Consider the following 19,254-nt stretch of genomic DNA (forward strand, 5'->3'; position numbering starts at 1 on the left):
GGCCTCAGCTGGGCAGCCGCACTTGGCCGAGTGACGGCCGGGACCGGGACCGGTGAAGGTCCGGGGGAACCCCAAAGCGGACCGTGCCCGGCTGCCGGCGCCGCTGTCCGCCGCCCTGAGCAGCGGATCCACGGGTGTCCCCGCCCGCCGCCCGCCCACGCGAGAGGCGCGGCAAAGATGGGCTCCTCCGGCCGGCCCGACGTGCGCTGCCGGTCCTGGCAGGGCAGGCAGAACGGGGGGCGCTGGGCGGGCAGCTGCCCCGCCTCAGCCGGCCGCGGGGTGTCGGCACCACGGGAACCGACGGCGGGTCCGTGGGCAGCGCGGGCAGCGGCGACCGCTACCGCGGGGACGGGGACATGCAGCGGGCGGCGTGGGCGGGCAGGCGGGGACCACCCCGCAGTCAGGACCGCGGTCAGCGGCGGTGCCTCTCGATCAGCACCGAGGACAGCGGCGAGGCCGCCCTGCCCGCCTCCTTCCCTGCCTGCCCCCCGCCCTCCCGGCCCAGTCCTCCCGCCCTGCCCCGCCGGCGGCTCATAAAGCCGGTAGTGGCCCGGAGCGCGGGAGCACCATGTCCCCGCCGGGCGTCGCGCTGCAGGCACCCCGGCTCCTGCGCCTCCCTGCTGCCTCTGCCGAGCCGTGCAAGGTGAGAGCTTCGGCATTCCCTAACCCTCGCGCCCCTCTGCCCGCCGACCCTCCGGTCCCTCACGGAGACGCGCCGCCGCTCTCGCATCAACGAGAGCCGAGAGCTCGCCGTCGGCGAAGCCGTGAGTGCCGCGGCTCCCGGCACCCCCGGGTCCCCCGGGCCGCATCATGGACCCCCTCCGGACCCTGCGTGCGTTCCACTGCGAGTTGTCACTGCCTGCTCGGGACCGTCGCCACCACCCGACCCAAAATCCGTGGGTGACCGGGGGAGCTGTGTCCCAACCGGAGAGAACCGACGGCGCCGGGAACGCGGGCGGGGGGGAGTGCTGCCCGTGCCGACCCGAAGACCCTGGCTCCCACGAGTCCCCGCGCTGACAGGGCACTCCCGGGGCGGCGGAGGGACCCCAGTCCCGGTGGGGTCACACGACTCCGCGGGCAGCACCGGAGCCGCCCCCTGCCCCGGCTCCCCGCGGCCCCGGCGCTCCTCCCCGCGCGGGGGCGAGGCGCGTGCTGCCCGCCAATGGCGGGGCGGTGTCCGGGGCGGTGTCCGGGGCGTGTCCGGGGCGCGGCGGGGCGTGGCCAAGCACGGCCGTGCCGCAGCGCCGCTGCGGGCGGGGCGCCGGTGCCGCCATGTCGGAGCTGGGGGCCGCGGGCCCGAGCCCAGCCGCCATCCAGGTGTCCAGGTACGGCCCTGTCACGGCCGGGGGCCCGCGCAGGGCTGGGCAGGGAGGCGGGCGCGCTGGGGGCCGCGGACGGGTGCCGGTCTCCAACCGAGATGTTGCCCGCCCTGCTGCCGGCATCGGCGGCACCGCCCGCCTTGGTTACGCTGCCAGTGACACCGGCCGCGGGCAGAGCGCAGGAGCGCCGCGCCCGTGCTCCGTTCTGCGGGGGCTGGGAGCGGGAAGGGCAGCCGCCGTTCTCCCGCCTGTGTCCCCGCGGCTCCCGGGCACGGTCGCCCTGAAACAGCAGCTCCTGTCCGGGCCGGCGAGCAGCCGCTGCCTCAGCTCCGCCCGGGGCCGTTATTCGCCGTTGGCAGAAAGGGCGGCTGCTGCCGGGAGGCCGCGTGGAGCAGCGGCACGTGCCCGGTTCGGTGTGTGCCGCAGCGGGGCCCGGCGGGGTGCCGCCCCGGTGAGGCGCCGGCTGCCCCGGCAGAGGCGCCCTGCTTCCTTCCGCTCCCAGCGGTAATTCGGAGCAGTTTCCATTGCCGCTCACAGGAGGCCGCGTGCGAGCAGCGGTGGCCCGGCAGCTCAGCCGGTGGGCGATGCGCTGCCTCCGGGCAGCCGCACCGGGACCGGGCTGGGGGCGCGGCAGGGGTTGTGAGGTCTCATGTGCCTCCTTCGGCAGGATTATGCGCCCAGATGATGCCAATATCGCGGGGAATGTCCACGGGGGAACCATCCTGAAGATGATCGAGGAGGCAGGAGCCATCATCAGCACCCGCCACTGCAACTCCCAGGCCGGGGTGAGTAGGTGCCAGAGTGCCTGCCAGCCTTGGCCCCCCACCGCATCTCAGGGGCAGCAGGAGTCCCGCACTGGGAGTGTTTGTTTGCTCCTGCATGCAAACCACTGGTGTCTCTGGCTGCAGCTGGGGCACGGTCCCAGTAGCTAGAAGCATTCTGCTGAAATTGTGGTTTACCAGCAGAGACATTATTGCTCATTATTGCTGTAAATGTTTTAACTCCCGAGAAAGGCGAGTCGGGGCAATGCTGGTGTTGGTTACAGATGGGGAAGGAAGCGTGGCCAGTGGCTGATAAGGTGGCGGTTGAAGAATCGGAGCCGCACATGGCATGGCCGGTTTGGCTGGTCTCAGGGAGCCGCCAGCTGTGGTCCTGCGTGGCGTGGCTGTGATCAGTACTTTGGCTGTCTCACCCTCCCCAGGAGCCCTGTGTGGCTGCACTGGCACGGGTGGAGCGGACGGACTTCCTCTCGCCCATGTGCATCGGCGAGGTGGCCAACGTCAGTGCTGAGATCACCTACACCTCCCGGCACTCTGTGGAGGTTCAGGTCAACGTGATGTCTGAAAACATTTTAACAGGTGGGTGGCTGCTGGAGGCTGTGTTCCAAAACTCCAGGAATAATGGTGTTAAGCTGCGAGCTCGCAGCAGTGACCCCATCCTCTGCTCTGTCACTGGCAGCATTCAGAAGAGGGGAGAACTAGCGTGTTTATTGACAGAGCTGGGGGTGCAGGGAGGGCTGGTGCTGAGGGGGGAGGCCAGGCAGGCTCCCTGGGGTTTATGGCTCCATTGTAGTGAAGAACAGCAAAATCTGCTGGTAGCTCTTCCTGCCTGATTTGCTGCCTGTGGCTTTCTTTGGCCTGAAAAAGTCCCTTTTCCTGCTGTTGCTGTGACAACCAGTTCCGCTTGCTGGGACACCTTCCCAAAAGTGCATTATCGCATCTGCTGCAAGCTATAGCCTGGCAGCAGCCAGCAGGGCAAGGGGCCACCGATGCCAGTGGCATTGCTGGTGTGTGCCCGACCCCAGACCGATGGCAGGTACAGCACCGCTGGCCTTGGCAACATCACCTGCTGCCCCCTTCTCCTCCAGGGGCAAAGAAGGTGACGAACAAGGCGACACTGTGGTATGTGCCACTGTCCCTGAAGAATGTGAATAAGGTCCTTGAGGTTCCCCCCATCCAGGTAGGACAGCTCGCTTGGGTCCCTCAAAACTGGAACTTGTCCTCTCTGGGGAATGGCACTAACCTGGCCCTGCTGGCACTCCCAGCTGTGCCAGTGGCTTTGCCAATCCCCTTCTTACCAGCCTTCTATTCCAGTATGCGAGAAAGGAGCAGGAGGACGAGGGGAAGAAGCGTTATGAGGAGCAAAAGCTGGATCGGCTGGAAACTAAGCAGAGAAATGGTGATGTGATCTTACCTGTCATCAACCCAGGTAACACGGGCAGTGTGTAGCCAATCCAAATTGCCCAGCAGTACTGGGAGGCCATACTGGTCCCCAGGGCAACTCCAGCCATCCCCAGGGCCCTGTAGCTGCAAGTGTGCGTTCTGAAACACCACACCAGGGATGGGGACGGGATTTTGGAGCCACAGTGTGTGAGTGGAAGGGGAGCTGAATGGATACCTGTAATGCCCTGCAGGGGCTGGTGGGTGAGATCTCCTCTCCAAAACCCGGTTCCTGTAACACTCCTTGCATCCCTTGTGTGCTTGTGTGCAGCTAGAGGTGGTTTTGCTCAGCAAGGGGTAAAGGCAAGTGCTGGGCAAAGGTGGCCTCTAGGCCTGGCTGGGGTCTTCAGGCAGAGGTGGAGAGGTGGCACGTGGGGAATGTTGGGGGAGGTGATGGGGGATGAAAGTTGCTCAAATGCTTTTTTCCCCTCTGTCCTCCCTGCTCACAGATAGGCAGACAAAAGGTAAGGCTTGGTGGGCACTGCTGCATGGGTGGTCACCCTGAGTGGGACTTGGCTGCTTTTCCCTCCTCTGAGCTTCTTTAACACCTCCCATTAGATAGAAAACACAGCCACTTCTGAGAGAGGATTTCCTCTGCTGGGAGTTCGGGGGTGTGACTTCTGTCACCTGGAGGTTGTGGTGGGACAGGGGTCACCATTATGTGCCAGGGTTGGGGGGGATGAAGGTGACGGTCTTCCCACCAAGGGGAGAACAGGGCTCTGTGCAGCAGGGTTTGGCAGGTTCAGCTGAGGGGGAAGCAGACAGCCGTGTGACCCAGTTCGCTCCTGTTTGCTTTCATGCTCTTTGAAAGCTTGAAAAGAAAGAAATGAGCTGAGCTAGAATAAAGTGGATGGGTGGGGATTAGAGGGAGGCAGCAACCCATCAGGTGGTGAACAGTCTCTGCTCTGCTCTTGGAACTTCTCCAGCCTGGTTTAACCACTGGTTTCAAAATAGTTCAGCTTTGTACAAGCCAGCTCCATATTTTCTTCCTTTGGACAACTTTAGATGGGAGTATACGGGGGTGTATGGGTGCCAGCTGAGCAGTTCTCACCTTGCTTTGCTCTCTAACCAGAGCCACACACTGTTGGCTACAGCCAGTCCAGCCTGATCCACCTGGTGGGCCCGTCGGACTGCACGCTGCTGGGCTTTGTGCACGGAGGTGAGTGAGCACTGCCCTGCACAGCAGCTGGGTGGCAGGTCCAGGTGGCTTTTCCATGGAGCAAAGTGTGGTAGGAGAGTGTTTTTGGTAGGCTCAGTGTTTTTGGTGGGCTCTGCCTCTGGAGGCACACAGGCCCCTTTGCCTTGACTGTCAGGGCCAGAGTTGCTTCAGCTGAGATGAAAGCTTCATCTTTTTCTGTGCCCCAAAAACTCATGCACTCGACCTGTAAATCCTACAGTTTTGTCATTGCCTCTGAGATTGCAAATCCCGGAGTACAAACACCCAGCGTGTGGCTGCAATTAGCTGAAGTCATTTCCTCTTGGCGGGCAGTGCCCATCACCTGCAGGGCCGGCACGTGTGGTGTAAGCCTAGGGAGAGGTGTGTTTTCTGAGGGCTGGGATAACACACACCTAATTATGTCCATTAAAAAACAACCAACATGGCTCAGAGCTGTTTGGAGGTTTGTGGGACTGTTACGATCCAGTTTTAAGGTTCTTAGGAATGCCTCTGCCTGAATTAAGGTGCAAACGAGACCATATGCCAGTGACAATAGTAAGGGTTTTATTTGATGGTAAATATGAGAGAGAAAGAAGGATAGAAAGAAGTAGAAAATAGGTGGGGGGACAGAAAGAGTGACAGGGACAGAATAAGGAAAATATCACCACTCTGTGGATCCCAGCTATGTTCATTGATCCTCTCCAGCTGGTCGTCTTGGTGGTGAAGGTCCCCCCAGAAAGCATAGAATCCCATGGGTATATATGCTCAGGCTAGGTAGGCATGTCCAGGCATGGGGGGCAGTCTCTCACAGCAGACTCTGGGTCTTGTTGCATCGCATGCAGTCCTGTGAGGCCAAGCCTCTCACGTGAATGTCCCGTGGATGTGCCCTGTGGGGTTGGGGGTTCCACAGCTGGGCCGGTTTGTGTAATCAGAGGATGGGTGTTTATTGCCTCTCACCAGAGGTTGCACCATGCACCCAAAATCTCCTCCTCCCACCCCAGTTGGGGGGAGTCTGTGTAAACCTGGCTTCTGTGAGCTGTGCTCTCCCCTCCCCCCACCCCAAACTCAGCTGGAGGCTTTGGCCTATTGTGGATGCATACCTTTCCCTCAGCCCGAGGTGACTGAACAATGGGTTTCCTTTTATCTAATCAGCAGTTCGACTTACAGTCCAAAGTTCTTCAGTGAGGTTTCTGTAGCTGCAGCTTCTTTAAAACTTTATATCAATGTTTGAGGCATGAACTGTTTCAGTCTCTGACAGGGACTGATATTGCCTTGCAAGGGTGAGGTTTGCTCAGAGAAATTTGAGAGAGACAGAGCTGACCGAAATCTTAATCACAGGTCTGTGAGGATGTCGCTGTGGCACTGACAGGAATCCTTGTGCTGGTACTGGGTTTTCCTGAAGTTGGGACTCAGTCTCCGGTCCAATTCCTCAGCATAGCTTTGTCCATGCTAAGGCCTTACTGACTTTTGTGTGGTTTTCCCCAAATCCCACTGATTTCCCTGAGACAGGACCCTCTCCTTCCCCTCACAGGTGTCACCATGAAGCTCATGGATGAAGTTGCTGGCATCGTGGCTGCCCGCCACTGCAAGACCAACATCGTCACTGCCTCAGTGGATGCCATCAACTTCCATGAGAAGATCAAAAAAGGTACCAAGGGTGGTGGCAGGCACAGCGGTCTTCTGTGTTGCCACACCCTGGCTCCCTTGGGTGTGCGCTCAGGACATGCTGGCAGAGAATTTTAATCCCTGTTTGGTTTGTCCCGTGCTCCGCTTAAGACACAGCTTAAGCATAAAACATGCGGGACCCCTTGCTCCCTTCACCAGCTCCTCTCTGCTTCACAGGCTGCGTCATCACTGTCTCAGGACGCATGACATTCACAAGCAATAAATCCATGGAAATAGAAGTCTTTGTTGATGCTGACCCGTTTGTGGATGAGCCTCGGGAGCGGTACCGTGCTGTCAGCGCCTTCTTCACCTATGTGTCCCTGAGCAAGGAGGGGAAGCCCCTGCCCGTCCCGCAGCTGCTGGTAAGAGCTTTTCTCTCTGGACTGGAGCCAGCAGAGCCATCACCTCTCCTGCTCCTCCTGGGGCAGAGCCCAGCTGGCCTTTTTGTCCAAGAAATCCTCTTCCCTTGAATTACTCAGCAGAAAAATATGAGCACGAATGAGACTTTCCAGGGCAGGCTGCAGGGGTTTATGTTTGTTTTTGTTATTGTTTTGGGTTTGTTTGGTTTGGTTTTATTTTTTATTTCTTTTGAAAATTGCTGATGGGGAGGTTGGGGATTTTCTCCTTTCTCATGGTTGAGGACAGGCTGCATGCGGGCCCTGCACCTGGGGACCCTGAGTGGCAATGGAACCCCCCACATCCCTAATTTCTGCTCCCCGTGGTATCCCTATTCCAGCCTCCTGCCTATTTTAGCTCCCCTAATCCTGGCAGGGCTTTGCTGATGTGGCGCTCCTGACTGGGGCTGTTTGTTGGTTAATATTTGATGTGGCACAGGTCTCCTGCTCGATGCAGGAGCACACTGGCAGTCATGTTGTGTGTTTGACAGAGGGCAGCTTCCCCCTCTGTGAGGGGAGGTGCGTTTCCCTCCTGCACACACTCGCAGCACACTGATGCCTCGGCTTTGCATTTGTTCTGTGGCCTCAGACGGAGACAGAGGATGAGAAGCGTCGCTTCGAGGAAGGGAAGGGCAGGTACCTGCAGACCAAAGCCAAGCGGCAGGCGCAGATGCAGGAGGCTGCCCAGCAGTGACCTGTCCGGCACCCTCGCCACCAGTGCCCGCCGAACATCCAGGTTGTTCCCATTCATTTTGTGTCCAGTCTGCGCCAGCCCCATGCCTCTGCCCGCCCCAGCCTGCTGCCGCCGTCGCTGCTTTGCTGCTGATGGGCTCAGCACCGTAGACCTTGTGCTTCAGGGTGGCTGAAGCTCCCTGAAAGCCTCCAGGAGTCTTCCCAGGCACTTGCCATCCGCCTCCAGAGCTGTTGTCATTGTTTGATCCCGTTGGTGACGCTCCTGCCTGTGTCAGAGCCAGGACGGAGGCGTGTGGTGGCTTGAGGGGCGTGTGAGGCCGTGAGTCTTTGTGCTGCTGTGTGCGACTCGCTGGTTTGTCCTACCATGCACACCAAAGCTTTTGTACGTGTCGTGCCGCGCCAGGGCCGCACTGAATGTCTGTGACATCTCTAGGTAGTTCTCTGTGCACATCTAAGTTATTTAAGGAATCCTGTGGCATAAATAAAGTCTGTTTCATTGACTGGAATGAAAGGCTGACACCTTTATTTCAAACAATTGTGCTTTTTCTCCCTCCCCCAGATCCGCCCATGCTCCCCAAGTGGCGCCGGGCTCTCCCGATCGTGTTTTTAAGGAAGTCTGGCTGTTTGAGCGGCACCCCCAGAGCAGTTCCTGCTGGAATGGGTTCCGGGTGTGAGATAGTAAACAATAAACTACCTGACAGGAGGTTGTAGTGAGGTGAGGCCTGGTTTCTTCTGCCGTGCCTGCAGTGAGAGGACAAGGATTAATGGCCTTAGGCTGCAAGAATGGAAATTCAGGACAGATAATAGAAAATGTTTTCCCTGTTCAGGTGCTTAAGCAGCAGGAAGGTGGTGCAGGCCAGCACGCCTGGAGCTCTTCAGGAGCGCCTGCACCTGCCGCTGGGTGGTGTGGTTTAGGGGTGACGCTGGCGGTGGCGGTGCCGGGCGGGCGGTGGGACAGGACGGTCGCAAAGGTTGCCAACCCCGACGGCTCCGTGACCGAAAGCGGCCCCGGCGGCTACGGCCCGAGCCGGCCCCACGGCACCCGCCGCGCAACTCTCGCGAGAACGGCGCCGCTCCTCTGCTACCGCGGCTGCGCGGGGCGGGGCTCTCGCGAGAGCGGCGGGGCCGTTTCCCGGGCGACGCGGGCGGGGCGGGGCCGCCATGATGGCGGCGGCGGCGCGGAGGGGGAGGCTGGGCCGGGAGGGCCGCGCCAGCCTTTGCTCCTTCCTGCTCGGCGCCTCGGTAGCGGCCCTGCCGCTGCTACTCGGCTCGTCCCCCGCCCTGCTGGCCGGTCCCGGCCTGCGCGGCCGCCTAGCTCTCGCCTTGCACGTGGCGGGCGTGAACGCGGCACTGCTGCTCCTCTACCCGCGGCCGCTCTACAAGGTACGGGGGTGGCCCCGGCGGGCGGCGGGGTGAAATGCGGCTGTGGACAACGGTCCCGGGCCCGGGGTGCGGCGGTCGGGATACCCCGGGCCCGCGGAGTGGCGGTGGCAGCGTGTTCTCCCCTCCCTGTGCTTGCAGATCGCCGTCCGGGCCTGCTTCCTGGGCTTCGCCTTCGGCTGCGGGCTGCTGCTGAGCGCCGGCCGCTCCGCCTGGCGCCACTTCGGATGGTAAGGGCGGGGCCGGGCCGGGCCGGGCCGCCGGGCGGGCGTCGTGCCCCCCGCTCTATTAAACCTGCTCTCCTTTCCTCCCGCCGCAGGTACATGTGCTCCCTCTCCCTCTTTCACTACTCGGAGTATCTGGTGACAGCCATCAATAACCCGCGCAGCCTCTCGCTGGACTCCTTCCTACTCAACCACAGTTTCGAGTACAACCTGGCTGCCCTCTCCTCCTGGGTGGAGTTCACGCTGGAGAAGCTCTTCTTCCCAGGTCGGCCACCCTGTCCCTCCCTGACTCTGCCCAGCTGCACATGGCTCGCCTGGGGTCCATCTCTCTGATAGCAAAGTGCAGGTGACCCTCAGCTTGCTGCCCCGTGACAGCCTTGCAGCAGCTTTGCCATGGTCATAATCCCTCTGTGCTCAAAGCCTCTTGGGTTGGATCTAGGGAGGGCAGGGGGGAGCCCCCCCCCACTCTGATATGCTGTGCCAGCAGATCTTCAGCCCTTTCCTGCCTTGGTGGTACAGGAATGACGCGTCAGGTACACCTGGGTGTCATCTTTTGACAGGGATAAAATCAAGTCATCAAAATCTGTTGCTGTTTGCCCAGTCTGGGGCAAACTGGCTGTGCTCTTCTGTTCATTCTTGAGAGAGGGAAGCTGTTCCCCACTCTTGTTTTGTAGCAGCCTGAGCATATCCTTGGCTATGCTTCGTGCTGGCTTTGCTCAGCCCCTGTGGCTGGGCCCTATGGGCTAATCGTGCTAACACCAGGCAGGAGCTGCTGGTTTTATCTGTTTGGTGTGGAATGGCAGCGCATGGCTGCTGCCGTCACACATTTTGCTTTGAGATGGGGGGCAAAGCCCACTCGCCCAGCAGCCCCCTGCACCCCCTCGAGACCTGTGCAAACCCATTGTGCCCCTCCCTGTCCATGCAGAGCTGAAGCAGATCACCTGGCTGAGCACCGTGGGGCTGCTGATGGTAATCTTCGGGGACTGCCTGAGGAAGGCGGCCATGCTTACGGCCGGCTCCAACTTCAACCACATCGTTCAGAACGAGAAATCTGACACCCACACTTTGGTGACAAGTGGGGTGTATGGGTGGTTCCGGCACCCGTCCTACGTGGGATGGTTTTACTGGAGTATTGGAACACAGGTACTGTATCCAACGTGCTCAGATACTTTGTGTCATGACCCTAGTCTTTGCTCTCAGTGCTGCCGGCGCTGTGATGGAGTGCAGACAGCACTCTATGGCCTGGGCATGGATTCTGCTGCCTCCCACTGGCACACAGGAAATCAGGAATGCCTGAGCGTTCTGCCCCATCTGATCTTTGGGAAGATCCTGTTGCCTTAGTTTTCTCTGTGCTGTAAGGAGAGGTGGTGGAGACAGAGTTTGAGCCAGAATCTCCTCGGAGGCTTGGGGTGTGATTTGCTGCTGGTCTAAAGCTGGTGTCCAGAGTTTTCTGTATCCCTGTGGTGAAAGTGCCTTTCATGAGTGATCAGACTCAACCTGGCTCCTTCCAAACACCAGTCCTGTGCTGGAGGGCAAGGAAACTCCCTGACTAGGGGGTCAGCTCTGGCCAGCTGCGGCTGAGCTGTGTGTTCTTGTAGCTGGGTGGGGGTTGGCATTGCATTGTATTTCTCTGGAGAGAGTCCATAAGCGTGGCACATGGAGCTTTTGAGAGCTGGGTGGAGCCAGTGCTGCCTGCGCGCTGCTTTCTTCATTCTGGGGAGAAACTACTAATGAAGTTTCACAGGGAGCGTTGGGATCTTTTCTTTTTCTGTGTCAATGTTACTGGAGGGGGATGAGCTGTGGGGCTGGGGCAGCCTTGGATTCTCGAGGGGACGCTCACCAGCAGCATCTGTTGCAGGTGTTGCTCTGCAATCCCATCTGTGTGGTGGGCTACGCACTGGCATCCTGGCGCTTCTTCAGGGAGCGGATCGAGGAGGAGGAGATCACACTCATTCACTTCTTTGGAGAAGAGTACCTGGAGTACAAAAGGAAGGTGCCGTCAGGTCTCCCTTTCATTAAAGGAGTCAAATTGGAACTGTAACATGGGCGAAAACCAGACTGGCTGAGCAAATTCCCAGCTCCTGCTGCGCCCAGTGCCTGTGTGGTACTGGCATTGGGAGGTGCCTGTTGGTATTTCCCGGCCACCCTGGAGGAGCTGGTGGAGGGCTGCGGCGTTGGGCAGCCTGCTGGGTCACTCACAGATCAGAAGCTTGTTCCTCCTCCTTGAGATCAGTCCTTCGTTGCACATTCAGGGATCTTCCAGATAACTTAGCCTGTAGCAACCCTAAAGAGAATGAATCCTACTGCCTGCAGCAGCTGAATTGTCTTGAAATGCCTCTGGAACTGATTCTACCAGAAAATGGCACTGCCCTCCTGGGTGGGGAAGGTGCTGGGCAGCAGATTGTTCCTGTTGCGTAATTCGATTTTAAAGCTTTCTGACCTCGTGAGCCTGGTGACACAGCTTTAATCTGCTCAGGCCCAACTCCTTGAGCTGGAGCTGGAGCGGCCGTGGGAGCAGCCTCTGGCTCTGCCTGCCCTCGGAGCACCAGAGTACCTGCAGTATGACACCGCTTGGCTCTCTCTAGGCCTTGGGGTCTGCAGGGAGGGTTCTGCTGCTCCCCTTGTACCGCTGGATCCGAGCGCCTCTGGGTCCGCTCCTCCTCCCTCGGATGCTGCTGCGGATGCAGTGTCACTGCTCCAACTGCTGCCTCCCGCTGCCACCTCTGTTCCTTCTTCCTGCTTCCAAATCACGCTGCTTCCTATCCTGCCAGGCTGCCTCTGTCTTGCAGAGATCCCAGGATTTTGGGTTGTGAAAGAACCACAGCTGCCAGGCTTGCTAAGGGCTTTAGTCCCTGAGATCCTCCCCTGCTCTTTTGGGCAAAAGCTGTGATGTCAGGGCAAATAGGAGATGCTTTTAGGGAAATCTCCAACCAGTAGAAGAGTTGGGCTAGCTAACGCTCTTTTGTAGTGACCATTTGGAAATGGTTCCCACTGAGCTGTGTGATATAACTTTGTTGTTATATACCAAAGAGGTTCACTGTTTTCTTGAGTTCTACATTATTCTTCCTTGCTGGAATGGAAATGAGTTGCTTGTCAGTTCATGCTTGGAGCTTGTGGTGTTCCATGGGGAAGGTGCTGCGGTACGGCTCAGGAAGGGGCACTTGGTGAGAATGGCTTGGGTTTGGGTTTAGGTTTTCTTTTTTTATAAAAAAAAACCATGAGAAAACATTGCAAACTTTTGTCTGGTTATTTGAAGGTCTCTCTCGGTACTGATGCCATCATGGAAACTGGAATCCTTTATAATTCCTGGTGGGGTCTCAGAACACTCCAGTGCTGCATTGAGGCACGATTTTGACTCAGTGACTTGTGGGGCTGTGCAGCCACAGGGATGAGCCTGACCCTGACCTTAACCCTAATCCCGAACCTCCATTTCTCCTTTCATCCAAACTGATGCAGAGTTCATCCTGCACTGGGTTTGCTTGATCACAGAGGATCTGCCTGATGCCCTTGCTGGTGACTTGTCCTTTGCTGAGCGCGTTTTTGGCTTGGGAGAAAAGAACAAAGGTGAAAACACACCAGCTGGAGAGTGCTGATCTGTGCTGGGCACTCAGAGGCTCCTGCTTGGGCTGTTCGTGTCTCAGGGAAGCTCAATCTGATGTTGCAGCCAGTGGTGCCTCGGGCAGGTTAACCTGTAACTAATTTTTTTGTAGGCAGTAATGTTCCTGCTGTGCCCTTGATCAGAGGAACTTTGAAACAAGCAGTTGTCACTTGAGTTTGATGTGCTGACAACAGAAACAAAGCCTCATTCCCAGATTATTCTTCATAGTAAATGCACTATGATCCTAATTCCACAAGTGCCAGTTCCAGCTGTGTAGACTCTGTCCAAGCAGGCTGCGTTGGCACCGAAAGGAAGGGGTAAACTTCGTCCTGAGCAAAACCTTCAGCGTCTCTTGGCGCTTTTGAGACCAGCAGCTTCTCTTAACCTTTCCTTTTCCCAAACCCTGTAACCAGAAGCTCTGTGAGGAGGCAGCAGCTTACTGGGTGTGGGGAAGGCATGTGAAGCTTTAGGGAAAAGCTGGAGTAATCCATGAAACCCTGCCCTCTGTGCTGCAGTGATTGGTGAGTTCTTAGCTAGCCCAGGTGTGCAGGGAACCTCTGGAGCAGCTGTTCCTGGCACCCAGCCCACATTGCTGTGTTGCTGCCCGGCACTTCACAGGATGCTCCAACACCCGGCCATGTACCCCTGGCTCTGCCCTGCACCGGGGGTTGTTACTTTTCGCCATAATTTGCAGATGTTGTGGATTTAGGAGCAGCTAGGCACCCTGAGCCAGCAGATCCCTTTTGTCAGCACTGCAGAACCACGCAGACATGGACAACTGCACCCTTTTATTTCACTCTGACACTTGCAAGGGAGAGCACAAAGACAGTTTTTCAGGAGCAAGTCCACCTGAGGTCTTTGTATGTGCTGCAGACGTGGCTGCCCAGGCTGTTTCCTGCCTTGGCTCATGGCACAGGGTGAGAGGAGCTGCTCAGTGACTGGGGCACAGCTCTGCCCAGCAGCTCTGCCACATGCCTGGCACTGGGCTCTACGGTGCTGGCTCTTTAGGGGCAGCACTCTCTGCTCCACTCTTCTGCTGGCCCCTGCAGCAGTCTTTGTTTTTTGGGGAGGGGTCTCCAGGGGTGTCCCTGGGCATGAAGCCCTCCCTGGGGCTGGCTGAAGCCCCCTTGTTGCTGCCAGGCGAGGCATCCCTGGAGAAGGGAAGGGTCAATGTCTGGGAAAGGGCATGGGAGGAGCTTGGCATTCAGGTACTTGTTGTCACCTACCTTGGCAGCATTTCATTGTCGTCACAGATCTTGAGCAGCATCTGGGCCTGTTCTTCTTTGGGCTCCTGGGGCTCCTGCAGCCTGTGGTGGGACAGGTGTGAGCCATGAGCTACATCCCCCTTGGCCCTGAAAGCCCCTGCACTCCTCACCTAGGCTCCAGCCGCTCCTTCACTTTGGCGATGGAGCGGACGTAGGGTGCGATTTGCTTGGTGATGGTGCTCAGGCAGCTGTTCTCCTGCCGCAGCTGCAGCAAGTCGTGGAGCTGGGCTGGGGGCAGGAGGAGTGGGCTGGGGCACAGCCACCCTCACAGTGCAGGCACAGGGGGCATGGGGAGGGAGCGCGGGGTCACGAGTACCTTCATAGATCTCCTGCTCATTTGCTACCCGCTGGTAGGTCTCCTCCCAAACCTGGAAGGAGGAGAGGGAGACGGGCAGTGTGTGGCAGTATGGCACAGAGGGGCCCTGCTCCGCCAGCATGTGCCAGCTGTACCTCCTCAAAGACGCTGCGCATCATCTCCACGGCGGAGTAGTGAGCTGCGATCTGCACGTCCATCTGCAGCGACTTCTGCAGGATCTCGCTCATGATCTCCGACTTGATGAGTGAGTGGTGCTTGGTGAGGTCACGGTGCAGTTCCTGCACCTGGTCCTTCAGACCCTGGATCTCCATCTGCAGCATCTGTGGGGACCGGGGGGCACAGCCATGTGAGCAGCACCAACCTGGCCCATCGTGTCCCGCCCCATCCCACTTTGACCCACGCTCCCTACCCGGTAGGTGTTCTCGTAGTTGCGGCAGTGCTCGGCAAAGGGGGTCTCATGCCCCTCGGCCAGCAGCACCTTGGTGCTGATGTACCGGTGCATCGTTGGCTTCTTCACCATGGGGCCAGTGGACATTTTATCACTGGTGGGGGGACAGCTGGGCACCATGAGGGTCTTGGAGCATTGGCCACCGGGGAGCCTGCATGGAGAGGCGACAGTGAAATGCTGCAGGTGAGCAGCAGTGGGGGTGAGGTGCTAGGGACCATGCCGCCAGCTCAGCCCCACTGCCCCTTGGCTCCGGTGAGCCTGGGGATGCGCCAGTCCCACATGTCCCTTCCCTTACCCGAGCACAGAGGTTCAGTCAGAGGTGCCTTCTGTTGCCCCAAAAATTAAATTTCTGTGGGCTGCTCTCCTGATTCCTGCAGCTTTGGAATCAGCTGCAGCAGTGAGAAGCCAAGAGCTGAGCTCGGCACCCTCCAGTTAGTAAAGGGCGGGATACAGCTCGCTCCCTCACTGCTGGTATCTCCTGGCCCCTTGGCAGGCCCTACTGCCCGTGTTTCCCCCCATCCCATGGTCTCCCCATGCTAACCACCACCACCACCATTGGTCCTACCGTGCAGCGCTGTGCTCCCCCTGCCTGTGCTGGGGCCAGCAGCCCCCAGGAGCTCAGCCACCTTGCAGTGCCAAGCCTGGCTGGGGGCGAGGAGCGGTCCCCATGGGGCGGCAGTGCCTGTTTGTCCTCTCTGGCCAGGAGGGCCTGGCAGGGCTGGTGCTGCCGTGACATCAATAGGCCTAAATATATCCTGGGTGAAGAATGGCCGAGCACTTCCCTGAAATTCTGATAAAAATAGTGGCGGGCAAAGAGGCTGCAGCATCACGGGCATGTGGGCGAGCAGGAGCTGGCCCAGGTGGAGCACCCATGAGAGGGGGGCAGAGCCCTCCAGGGACCGTGGCAGGGGCTGGGCTGGGGAACAGAGTGAGGCTCAATCAGGCCCCTGGGTGCCAGCCCTGCTGCTGCCCGCCCCGCAGCCACCCACCCCACTTCCCAGAAGTGTCACTTGAAGCCTGTTGTTCATCAGTGCAGCTGTGCCTGTGCTGTCCTGGTACCACTACTGAGGTGACAGGCTCAAGGGCAGCAGCAGGGGCAAGCTTGGCATGGCGAGATGCTGAGGGGGCTGTGCAGTGTGGCACGTGGCAGGGGACACAGTAGCACATGTGCCCTGGGTGTGATCCTAGCACCTCACATGTTCGTGCCGGTGATGCCAGGACCGATGCCGCCAGCGCTGCCCACCACGGAGCGGCGGGGGCTGAGCATCAGGAGGGGCTCCAGGCAGCGGGCAAACTCTGCCCGGTACTCGCTGTTGATCTGGGGGGGCAAGAGAGGAGAGTTGTGGCTGGGGCTGGGGCAGAGCTGGCAGCTGGCACTGCCCACAGGCACTGCAGGCAGGGCTCTACCTTGCTGGTCTGGGCCGGCCGCAGGCGGTGCGGCAGCTTGACAATCCTCTGCAGCCTCTCCATCAGTTGCTGAAAGGCAGCAATGAAGCGTGGTGAGGGGTGCCCGGCACCTTGCCCATGAACTCAGCACTGCTGCAGGATGCTCCGACCACCCTGCAGTGCTGTCAACACTCACATAGCCCAGGTCCAGGAACTCGGCTTTGTTGGCAGAGCTCAGGAAGGCCGAGCAGGTCACCAGATGGACCTGTGTGTGTGGAGGGGGTCTGTCACTGCCTGGCTTTGGTGTCAGGATGTCCTTGCCTGGTGTGAGGCCCTACCTGCAGTGTGGGCAGCAGGGAGGCAAGGTGGGCGAGCTGCTCCTTGAATGCCTTCTCCTTTTCCTCGTGCTGGCTGCAGCAGAGCAGAGCATGGCACAGCCTTTGCAGGATCCCAGGGAGCCATCCAGCCCCAGGCATCCCAAAACACCTTGGGAAGCAGGGACAGCCCTGGGACAGGGCTCAGCCCGTGGTCCCTCACCTCTGCACAGCTTTCAGGAGTGTCTTCTTCCTCTCTGAGAGCTGCTCCTGCAAATGGCACAGCTGCCCTGTGTCCTGCAGCCACCCCAGTCCCTTCCCACTGCCCCAGCACTGTCCCGCAGGCACAAGGCTTGATGTGCAGGTGGCTGCCTCGCACCTGCATGCGGCTGAAGAGGGAGTTGATGGCCGCCTCCTCCTCACTTGCACTGTTGCGAACCTCCTCGATCATGGCCTTGAGCAGGACAATGGCCTCGCGCGTGGATGTCTGCAGTTCCTTCACAGCCTGCCCGGGGTGGCGGGGTGGCTGCAGCGCGGGAGACAGCACTGCACCTCCACACCACCCCCCCACCCCCCAGCCCTGCCCACCATCACTGCCTGGTCCAGCCGCTGGCAGCCCTGCATGTACGCCGTCTCAATGTCGATGCAGTGTGCCCGGCTCTCCCTGCAGGCACAGACATCAAGGCAAAGCACAGGATGGGGCACACAGCAAGGAGGGGGCTGGGGCTACTCACCCCTGCATGTCCCTGAAGCAGTTGATGCAGAGCATGGACTTCTTCTCAGTGGAGAACATGATGTAGGGCTCCTCGTGCAGCGCTGCAGGGAACAGGGACATGGCATAGCCTGGCATGGCGCAGTGCAGCATAGCATGGCATGGGGCAGCCTGGCATGGCACTCACGGCACTTCTTGTGGATGTCTTTGGTGCGCTTGGAGAGGGAGACGATCTCGTGGCGGGCGAACATCCTGGCACGGTGGGTCTCCTCACGGCACGGGGCACAGAGGGGCTGCCCACAGGTGTTGCAGAAGTACATGGTGTCCAGCTCCTGTGTGAGGGGACACAGCTGGTGGCAGGCATGGCCCTGGCAGGGGAGCTCTGCCCACCCGCCTGTTCACCCCGCTGCCCTCACCGCCTTGGTGCAGCACCGGTCACAGTTGGCACACTGCACGTCCTCCTCGCTGTCGGCTGAGCTGTCCACCAGGAACTGCAGGAGCCGGTCCACGGGGGGCAGCCCCGTGCCTCCCCTCACCACTGAGGGGTGCCTGCAGGGATGGGATGGGGACAAGAATAGGAACACCCACCCAGGCCAGTTTTGGGGATGCAGGGAGCAGTGCTGTGCCAAGCTTCCAGCCCTGTGCTGTGCCCCTAATCCTGGCGTGCCCCAGACAGGGCTGTCCCTTACCCGCAGAGTGGGCAACGCAGGCGGCCATCGCTGGCGCGGCCTCGCAGGCAGCTGGCGCAGAAGTTGTGGTAGCAGTCGAGCAGGCAGGGGTGCTGGTAGGGCTCGTGGCAGAGCAGGCACACCAGCGGGTGGCAGTTGGCCTTCTCCAGCTCCGAGCAGCTCCCCAGTGGGGAGAAAATGCCGCCCGCCATCTCTGGGGTTGAGAGCCAAGCACTGTGCCCAGAGACCCCGTGTGGCACCAGTTTGTGCGAGCACTGTGGCTGCCACAGAAAGGACTAATCCAGCCCCAGGGCCTGTGAGCTGCTGACTATTTTTAGGTTATGAGCTGCGTGGCACGAGGCTGCCCCCAGCGTGCCCCTTCCCCTGGTATCACAGGCTGAGGGCTGCAGGGCCGGGTGGGATAGTTCCCGCAGCGAGCTGTCCCCCTGGTGTGTGTTCCCCAGAGCAGGAGTATCCCCTGGGATGGGCTGTCCCCAACAAAGGAGCATCCCCTGCAGCAGAGCATCCCACAGGACAGGGCCGGGGGTTCCTCCAGGACAGGGTGTCCCCCCAGAGGAAGCATTCCCTACAATGGGGTGAGCCCTGCCCAGGCATGTGCCCTACGATGGCAGCCTGGCACTGAAGGCAGTCAGGTGCCCCACATGCCGGGAGTCCCCGTTCTGGGCACAGGCGTGTCCTGGCCAGGTGAAGGCTTTACCTCTCCCTGTCTGTAGGCCGGGGGATCCGAGCCGAGCTGTGCTGCTGCTCACCGTGTGCTGGCAGGAATGAGAGCGATGCCGAGGCGGCAGGGCCTGGCCGACCCTGTGACGTGGGGCCCCCTGGCACTGGCGATCGGCTGCCACGCCACGGCCCAAAAATAGCCCCGTGCGCTCCTCGGGGCCCTGCGGCAGGGACGGCCCTCGGCGTGTGGGGACACGGGACTGCATAGCCACGGGATCACCCAGGCTGCGGGGACATGGCCATATGCATGGCCTGGTGATAGCCCGCAGGAGGAGCGGGGGTCACCCTATGCACAGTGAGGAGCCATGGGCCGCGGGTGTCAGTCACCCTGTGCACAGTGAGAGCCCTGGGGTCACTCGGTGCGTACCGAGGCTTCCCGTGGTGCTGGCTCACCCCATGTGCAGTGAGGGGTGCCAGGGGGTCACTCTGCGAACAGTGAGGAGTCCTGGGGTGCCAGGGGGTGACTCCGGGCACAGTGAGGAGTCCCAGGATGCCAGGGGGTCACTCCGCGCACACTGAGGCTCCCGGGGTGCCAGGGGGTCACTCTGCACACAGTGAGGAGCCCCGGGGTGCCAGGGGATCACTCTGCACACAGTGAAGCTTCCGGGGAGTGGGAGTCAGTCTGGGCACACTGAGGAGCCCTGGGGTGCCAGGGGGTCACTCCGGGAACACTGAGGAGCCCCGGGGTGCCAGGGGGTCACTCCGGGCACAGTGAGGATCTCCGGGGTGCCAGGGGGTCACTCCGGGCACAGTGA

At 60.0% G+C, this 19,254-nt stretch overlaps 3 protein-coding genes across 7 annotated transcripts; 2 read left to right on the top strand and 1 right to left on the bottom strand.

Moving 5' to 3' along the window:
• The first annotated feature begins 125 nt into the window (after positions 1–125).
• Positions 126–7,953, top strand: ACOT7 (acyl-CoA thioesterase 7). Of its 5 annotated transcripts, none has more exons than XM_042031941.1 (10): positions 126–643; positions 1,987–2,104; positions 2,521–2,677; positions 3,187–3,278; positions 3,413–3,527; positions 3,988–4,002; positions 4,611–4,697; positions 6,226–6,342; positions 6,537–6,721; positions 7,344–7,953. In XM_042031941.1, the coding sequence occupies exons 1-10, from the start codon at positions 357–359 to the stop codon at positions 7,446–7,448; spliced, it is 1,278 nt and encodes a 425-aa protein (XP_041887875.1). In that variant the 5' UTR covers positions 126–356; the 3' UTR covers positions 7,449–7,953. The 5 variants fall into 5 exon arrangements, with proteins under 5 accessions (XP_041887875.1, XP_041887871.1, XP_041887873.1 ...); XM_042031938.1 differs by lacking the exon at positions 126–643 and adding an exon at positions 1,219–1,325; XM_042031940.1 differs by lacking the exon at positions 126–643 and adding an exon at positions 1,752–1,896.
• A 643-nt stretch (positions 7,954–8,596) lies between these two features.
• On the top strand, positions 8,597–12,286 carry ICMT (isoprenylcysteine carboxyl methyltransferase). Its single transcript, XM_042031944.1, has 5 exons — positions 8,597–8,830; positions 8,969–9,057; positions 9,147–9,316; positions 9,977–10,194; positions 10,910–12,286. The coding sequence occupies exons 1-5, from the start codon at positions 8,609–8,611 to the stop codon at positions 11,090–11,092; spliced, it is 882 nt and encodes a 293-aa protein (XP_041887878.1). The 5' UTR covers positions 8,597–8,608; the 3' UTR covers positions 11,093–12,286.
• A 1,134-nt stretch (positions 12,287–13,420) lies between these two features.
• On the bottom strand, positions 13,421–18,668 carry RNF207 (ring finger protein 207). Its single transcript, XM_042031943.1, has 18 exons — positions 18,477–18,668; positions 17,780–17,972; positions 17,507–17,639; positions 17,278–17,422; positions 17,113–17,194; positions 16,967–17,042; positions 16,758–16,883; positions 16,602–16,648; positions 16,403–16,475; positions 16,261–16,329; positions 16,086–16,154; positions 15,875–15,996; positions 14,640–14,829; positions 14,365–14,550; positions 14,231–14,282; positions 14,025–14,142; positions 13,876–13,956; positions 13,421–13,800 (listed from the first exon to the last, which is right to left on the bottom strand). Exons 2-18 carry the CDS (start codon positions 17,968–17,970, stop codon positions 13,638–13,640), a joined length of 1,923 nt encoding a protein of 640 aa, XP_041887877.1. The 5' UTR covers positions 17,971–17,972; positions 18,477–18,668; the 3' UTR covers positions 13,421–13,637.
• Between the last annotated feature and the right edge of the window lie 586 nt (positions 18,669–19,254).

Source organism: Corvus kubaryi, unplaced genomic scaffold, assembly GCF_017639235.1.
Source record: "Corvus kubaryi isolate FWS band 111438036 unplaced genomic scaffold, C.kubaryi_AGA036_p1.0 37352, whole genome shotgun sequence".
NCBI classification, from domain to species: Eukaryota; Metazoa; Chordata; class Aves; order Passeriformes; family Corvidae; genus Corvus; species Corvus kubaryi.